This window comes from Curcuma longa, chromosome 4 (genome assembly GCF_044706935.1).
Source record: "Curcuma longa cultivar G26 ecotype Majalengka, Jawa Barat chromosome 4, ITB_CL_G26_1.1, whole genome shotgun sequence".
NCBI lineage: Eukaryota > Viridiplantae > Streptophyta > Magnoliopsida > Zingiberales > Zingiberaceae > Curcuma > Curcuma longa.
The window spans coordinates 13,295,262-13,303,148 of record NC_133864.1 but is presented as its reverse complement, the minus strand read 5'-3'; the positions used below and the strand labels follow the sequence as shown (position 1 = coordinate 13,303,148).

At 42.0% G+C, this 7,887-nt stretch overlaps 2 protein-coding genes across 2 annotated transcripts; both read left to right on the top strand.

The window, feature by feature from the left end:
- The first annotated feature begins 1,585 nt into the window (after positions 1-1,585).
- On the top strand, positions 1,586-2,155 carry LOC141828140 (17.4 kDa class I heat shock protein-like). The gene has a single exon (XM_074715510.1). The coding sequence runs from the start codon at positions 1,586-1,588 to the stop codon at positions 2,060-2,062; it is 477 nt and encodes a 158-aa protein (XP_074571611.1). The 3' UTR covers positions 2,063-2,155.
- A 2,418-nt stretch (positions 2,156-4,573) lies between these two features.
- LOC141826562 (putative polygalacturonase) lies at positions 4,574-6,574 on the top strand. Its single transcript, XM_074713819.1, has 6 exons — positions 4,574-4,659; positions 4,740-5,096; positions 5,167-5,287; positions 5,362-5,536; positions 5,620-5,690; positions 5,764-6,574. The coding sequence occupies exons 1-6, from the start codon at positions 4,594-4,596 to the stop codon at positions 6,474-6,476; spliced, it is 1,503 nt and encodes a 500-aa protein (XP_074569920.1). The 5' UTR covers positions 4,574-4,593; the 3' UTR covers positions 6,477-6,574.
- The last annotated feature ends 1,313 nt before the right edge of the window (positions 6,575-7,887 follow it).

Genomic DNA, 7,887 nt, shown 5'->3' with positions numbered 1-7,887 from the left:
GCATTTTACTTTTCAGACAAACAAATAAATAAGAGAGGTATTTTTCCACATGCCTCCAGTTGCCTCGATCCCTAGTTGAGATCCTAGAACCCTTTGAGGGTGCTCTCACGATCGGTTTCTCCCGGATAGGGTTCCCGTCCTCACCGCCGCGATGTGATCTCAGGCCTCGCAGCTTCCGACGATGAGAAAGCGGCGAAGATTTGGATAATGCAGCGAGCGAAGGGAGAAGGGCTCAGCGTAAAACGGCCGTTGGACAGCGTGATCGTCATTCGTCGATTTGACGGGGGATTTTATTGGAAACGACGGTGTTGCTCTAAGAAATTGAACACGTAAACCTAATCACGTGCCTGGCATGCTTTGATATTATTTATACACATATAATTTCAAAAAGTCCGCATATACCAATTTCTCAACAAATCATCTCTCTTCTTCGTATCTCAGCGGTCTCATATGATCGATCCCACGCATATACCAATTTCTCAACAAAATCATCTCTCGATTATTATTATTAGGATAAATTTAACTATAATTTTAACTAGTTTAGTTTGCAAACTATGTATTTATTCTATATTTTTCGTCAAATTGCGAGATTAAATTTGTGTAAGCTTGTGTAAGTCAATATCTAGTCCAATATGGCGGCATGGTCTTCATCATACAAGGCCTAAGTCCGGGTATTGGACTACAAATTTATAAGAAAAAAAAAATTCAAATTTCATTGAAAATGATCTTTACTTCTAGATATGTAAAATTATATTTATACTTTAAATTTATGAATTAGAGAACACCTCACTAATATTTCTTAATTTTTGATTTACAAGCTAAATGTTATTTTAACATACGACTTAAGTATACCAATTGAGTTATAAATTCACTTCCATGATAATTTTATTTTATAATTAATTTAGATGCCCAATTTAGCTCTAATAATTTTAAAGGTAGTAGTACTATTTTTCCTAATTTATCTAATATTTAAATTTAAAGTATAATTTATACCCATTTAAAAAGTAGATCTTTAAAATATTCGTTCTATTTAAAATTTAAATTCTAATTTTTCATCAAACTCTATTTCCATCCCACTGTGATGACAACTATAAAATATTTTTAAAAAAATAATAAATCTCAGTTAATCCTATTAACTATATCTGGGATGACCGATCCGGTCCCACGAAGTTTTCCACCGACTATCAGGGTAAATCGGGAAGTGCACGCAGCGGCCAGCCCAAACGCCTAGCATCCTTTGATTGCGCTCTTTATTTGAAGAAAAATTCTTAAAATACGCCGTAGCTGGTGATCGAATCATAGATGCCTGAGTAACAACTTAGATGTCATAGTACGACACCATTGCCCCGGGAACCAAAATATTCTTAGCTTCTACTAAAAGTTGCATTGACTTGATAATGGAGAATATAGTTCTCCATCTTTGGAGCATAAATATTCGAAGCTTCAATCCAAAGCTAACTAGCCATTTTATCAGATTCCTTTACTGCACAATTATTGCTCCGATCGCCATGAGGACGGCTTCAAAACTTCCATACCTCTATAAATAGATCGGCAAGCAAGTAGGATTATTTATCGTCCATAAGAGATGTCGATCATTCCCGGCTTCTTTGGTCGCAAGTCTAACAAAGTGGCCGCTCCTGTTCGACAGGAGCCGTCGCCGCTTGACATCTGGCAGGATGGCTACGAAGGCTTCTCTTTATCTGCCACTGCCCTGACTCTTCCCGCATTCTCCGCGTCGAGCATGGATTGGAAGGAGACTCCGGACCACCACGTGTTCATGGCGGATATCCCCGGGGTGAAGAAGGAGGAGGTGAGCGTCGAGGTGGAAGAGGAGAAGATCCTCAAGGTAAGTGGGCAGAGAGCGAAGGTGAGCGAGGAGAAGGGCGATAAGTGGCACCGCGTGGAGCGTCACCACGGTAAAATTTTCAGCAGCGTAAAGTTGCCCCAAGACGCCGATACCGACGAGATGAAGGCGAAGTTGGAGAACGGAGTGCTGGAGGTGACTGTCCCCAAGAAGCAGGGCAAAAAGGCACAGATTAGACTCGTGCAAATTGCTGACTGAAACATAGGTAATCTCTGATGATCGCGTACGCATAATTAATATATAGTGTGTGTGTGTGTGTGAGAGAGAGAGAGAGAGAGAGAGAGAGAGAGAATCAATGAGAACTGAAAAGAGTATGTGATGGGACAAGTTTATAATCTAAATAGACTTTGTGTTGTTTAACAATAGAAAACCATGTTAATTTGTTCACCTCCACATTGTATATAACACGAAGGCATATGCGGTAGTCAGTAGTGTATTGACGTATTTTAGTCTGAAAGAAAAACGTATTATACTGGAAGATCAACTACCATGTCGTGTTTTCGTAGATTCAATACTAGTGGTCTACCTTTTAAGATAGTTAATCACTTTTTTATGATATATTTGTCGAAGATATCGGAAAATAAATATTTGAATTTCAAATTTATTAAAATAATAAATTCAGACTTATCTATTGTGATAGATAATTTAAATTGATAATCTCAAATTATCAAATTGAGACTTTTTTTAATTAGATGATCTAAGTTGTCATTCTCGATCGAGCCAATCATGTAGCGAGTGGGATGTCGCTAAACAAATATCAAGTGCTCTTGAGTGGGATGTCGAGTACTCCCAAATATCATGAGGTCCGAATGACCCGAGTGCTCACCGAGCCTAAGTGGGAAGCCAAGTATCATCCAAACGAGTTGTGTCGCCTGACTATATCAACTGTCAAGTCGGTTGAATCCGAGTGGATTGCCACTTTTTGAGCATAGAATGTCAAGAGCAGAGTTCACAAGTCAAGAATTGAGATCGATTACTCGGGAAAGTAATCCAAGTTCGAGAGACCTACATGCTTCTTAATAGAGCCCCCGTCAATTTAGGTTATGTGTTATTGGGTTGATCCGCCCCATCAAACAATTTAAGTTAGTTGAGTTGGTATTTTATCAACCTATTTTAAAATGGATTGGCCTGCCTACCTTATATATATATAATTTTTTTAGTAGGCATGTGAGTTAACCCGCCTAACTCGCAACCTATTTTGAGTTGAGTTAGATTGGAGATTTTATAGCCCATTATACGATGGGTTGGCCTGCGTCCGCTATGGGTTGACCCGCTTGATCATACTATTCCTGAGCCTAGGTGCCCGATTACTAAGTTTGAGTAGGGAATTGAGATGGCGAAGCCTGCATGTGACGTGTTTCCTTTAAAATAAATTCATCCTCTCCAACAATGCTTTGATATCACGTTAAACGCTTATTTTTTTTGGATACAATGACACAACCACATAGATAGTTAATCATAGTTGTTTGTGTGAACCGAGTTAACATCCAAGCGCTATCACAAAAAGAATTGCCAAGTGAAATGCACGACATAGATAAAAAAATTTTTAGGACAAAAGTAGATGGACTTCCTACTCAGCGTATTTGTGTGTCTCATTATGTCTCTCTTTGTTGTCTTTAATCATGACCTCCTTATATAGTAGTTGAGACTCCTGTATTGCTTCTGAAGCATAGCTTAATTGGTTACGACGCAGTAGAGTTGTAGAAGAGGGCAAGAGTTTGAATCCTGACGAAGCCAAGCAATATCCTCCTGCGCTGTGATCAACTGCAGTTTATCGATTTACCTCCTCACAGATGGTCGTGGGACCGACTATATGGGGCTATAATCAATAGTCAATCATTTCTATTTGAGCAGTTATAAATCCACTATTAATGTTGACTGATAATTAATGTGTCTATTACACACTTGATAGTCAAATAAATGTTATTTATTGCTTTTACCTGTTTGGCTAGAATCAATAGTCAATCATTTCTATTTGAGCAGTTATAAATCCACTATTAATGTTGACTGATAATTAATGTGTCTATTACACACTTGATAGTCAAATAAATGTATTATGGTTCAATATAACCCAACTTTACCTTTCCATCCCTTTCTTATTTCCATCCACATTTCAATACTATCGTCTGACTTAAAGGAGAAGAAATGTCTTCTTCCTCTTTCTTTATTGTAAACTATTTACTTTCCAAGAGATATCATCGACAAGTATAAAATCTAACATTAAAGGACACTGAAAAATGAGTCGTTCACGTTTCAAATACACACCACTTCGACCAAACGCGTTAATTACAAAAAAGACTTAATTACCCATAATATAATCATCACTGTTCTTCATTATACTATTAATCTACAAATACATCGTCTATATATAAAAACACAATGCATTATAATGAACAGAAGAGTCAACTGTCGATTGAGTACTGATTGCTTGTGGTAGTTGAGAATGAACGACTCTCTGCTGCTGCGTCGCGGTTATTCCGCCTGCAGTTGCGTTGCTTGTTTCATTCACGTGACGGGCTTGTCTCCTAGGCCAATTACCAACGACCCGTGATCGGCGACGAGGGACACGGGCGCGAATGCAGACGAGACAAGTCTTCACGGGACGACATCGCTGATTTTGCAGGTCCTTTTTTTCCCTAATCAACAACATTATTAATAGAAAAAGTTTTCATTTTATTCCTCATCGATCGTTCTTCGAACAGAGGCCTCTATAAACGTAGCTGTCGACAATGGCGTCCCCTCAGCAAAAGCAAATGGAGTTGCAGAGAAGCAGCAGAAGCATCTCACTCCCACTGGTACAGTTCTCAAAGATCACCCGCATTTAGAATTAGAACATAAATCACGGTAACAATGTTTGATTGCTTCTCGCTGCCAGCTGATTCTGTCGATATGGTTGCTTCTGATGGCCACGTTCATCGGACCGGCGGAGTGCACAAGAAGAAAGAGCCAGTTTGCCGGCGCGGGCGCCGGAGAGGCGCAGACGACGTTCCAGTACTCCGCCCCCGCTTGCCGGGCGCACACGGCGTCACTGACGGACTTCGGCGGGGTGGGCGACGGCGCCACCTCGAACACCGCGGCGTTCCGGGCCGCGGTGTCGCACCTCGGCCAGTTCGCCTCCGACGGCGGAGGGATGCTCTTCGTCCCCGCCGGGCGGTGGCTCACTGGGCCATTTAACCTCACCAGCTCCTTCACGCTCTTCCTCCACCGCGACGCCGTGATCCTCGCCACTCAGGTATTAATTCTCGCCGCCCATTATTATTCTGATCATTCCTGTTTCCTCAATTCCTGACACACTGCAACAGGAGATGAGCGAATGGCCAATCGTCGATCCATTGCCGTCTTACGGTAGAGGAAGGGACGGTCCCGGCGGAAGATACAGCAGTCTCATTGGCGGATCAAATCTCACTGATGTGATCATCACAGGCATGCAATTTTCGGCAACAAATTGATTTGCTGGTGTTCATCACACTCAAATATTGATTGTTTGCACATTGCAGGAAACAATGGAACGATCGATGGGCAAGGCGACTTCTGGTGGTCAAAATTTCACAGCAACAAGTTGAAGTACACAAGAGGCTATCTCATTGAACTAATGCACTCCAACCAGATCCTCATATCCAACCTTACGTTGCTCAATTCTCCCGCATGGAACATCCACCCTGTTTATAGCAGGTTGTTTATCTACCTTATTGGCTTAATTAATTTGAATTGATTATTTTTATTTTATTTTCGAGTTTTTTTATTGATTTGCACAGCAATATTGTGGTTTCGGGGATCACAATCCTTGCACCAGTTCATTCTCCGAACACGGATGGAATCAACCCTGGTATACTATTTAGTAATGTGAATTTGACCGTGAATCCAAATTATAGAATGATGAGCTGCTGATGTTGCTGCAGATTCCTGTTCCAATGTGCGCATCGAGGACTGCTACATCGTCTCCGGCGACGACTGCGTTGCCATCAAAAGCGGGTGGGACGAGTACGGGATTGCGTACGGGATGCCGAGCCAGCACATCGTCGTTCGGCGGCTCACCTGCATCTCGCCCACCAGCGCCGTCATCGCCCTCGGCAGCGAGATGTCGGGAGGGATCCAAGACGTGAGGGCGGAGGACATCACCGCCTTCGGCTCCGAGTCCGGCGTCCGGATCAAGACGGCGGTGGGCAGAGGAGCCTACGTCAGGGACGTGTACGTGCGGAGGATGAACCTGGACGGCATGAAGTGGGTCTTCTGGATGACCGGCAACTACAAGTCCCACCCGGACGACAAGTTCGACCCGAACGCGATCCCGGCCGTCCACGGCATCAGCTACAGCGAGGTGGTGGCGCGCAACGTGACGACCGCGGCGAGGCTGGAGGGGATCCCGAACGCGCCGTTCAGGGGGATTTGCATCTCCAACGTGACGGTGGCGCTGGCGAAGCCGAGCAAGATGCCGTGGTACTGCGCCGACGTGGAAGGGGTCTCCAGCGGCGTGACTCCGCCGGCTTGCGCTCCGCTTACGGATGAGGGTGCGGCGGCGGAGCCGTGCCCGTTCCCGGCCGATCCACTCCCCATGGACGACCAACTCGTATTACAACAGTGTACATACACAAAGCCTCGTAACGTTCCGTGACGCCACCGCTTAGTAAACTGATGATATCTACAAGTATTCCTCTCGACGTGGAAAGTCAAATAATGTTTTTAAGTCAAAGTTGTCAACGCACAATCTCCACTGGATTCCCATTACGGTGGTTGAACTTGAACTGAAAAACCATCGCATCGCCTTCTGCTCGACGGCGTCGCGAATCTCAAAGTCTTACCGATCGGTGCGTCCTGACCGTACGATCAAATGTTTAGCTCGGACGCGGTAGAGACGAGCTGCGTTGGGTCCCACAAAAATTGCAGGATTTTTCCAACTATTTAACGATAAAAAAAAAAAATAAATTTCATCGTTTATCTCATTGGTGCCACGTTGCCATCACACTCCCATTTCATGGGATCGTTATATTTCGGAGGGAGTTATTAAAGCTTATCAAACGGGTCAATAACAAGATGGATCAAAATAACAAATTTCATCGTTTGCTCATTTGGTGCTACGTTGCCATCACACTGGTGCCGCGCAACATTCCATGATCACACGGCATCGTTATATTTCGGAGTTATCAATAATAGAGCTTATCAAACGGGTCAATTCATGATAGGACAGAATCAATTCATAACGAACTCATCATATAACGGAGCGGAACAGACCAATCCACTAACTTGACAAGTTAAAAAATCTCCAATTTAACCCAACTCAAAGTAGATCATGGGTTAGGCGGATCAATCTACGGACCTATTAAAAAATAAAAAATATTCAAAATTTTAAATTTAAATTATAATTTAAATTGATTAAGTTAGAATTTTTAAATTTGAATTATAATTTTTAAATTTAAATTGTAATTTAAATGGATAAACCTACTCATTTATTAAATTTTTTATTTTTATTTTAAAATTTAAAATAAATAAATAAATTTTTTTAATCCGCGGATCAATCCAAGTCCGCCGCGGGACAATTCACATGGATCACAGATTTAGACGGGTCAATTCATTTGAATTCATCTAGGTTGATAAAATTTCAACTCAATCTGTTAAATTATTTGACGAGACAGATCAATCCGACGGACCTAATCTAACTTGACGGTTATAGTTATCAAAACTAAATATTAATTATTGCATTTCCTAATGTTTTTCCACAAAGTACGCAATTGAATTTATTAGTAGGCATTCACTGTTTAGTTGGAAGGCAATTTGTCGCCGTCGGTCCCGTTTCAGAAACAACGACTAGGATCACGACTCATTGTCAGTATATTCTTTTGAGAAATAGCATAACGTTAAGCTAAACCATCTTCGCCATTAATCCATAAATAGAATAATTCACTAAGGAAGGTATCGTTGTTGATTAGCCAAGTTTCTAAATGATTTACCAGAAAAAGGAGAGGAGCAGCTGCTTAATGTAGAGAGTGGCAATTTAGTAATTTTTTCGAGGGACCAGGGCAGTTTGG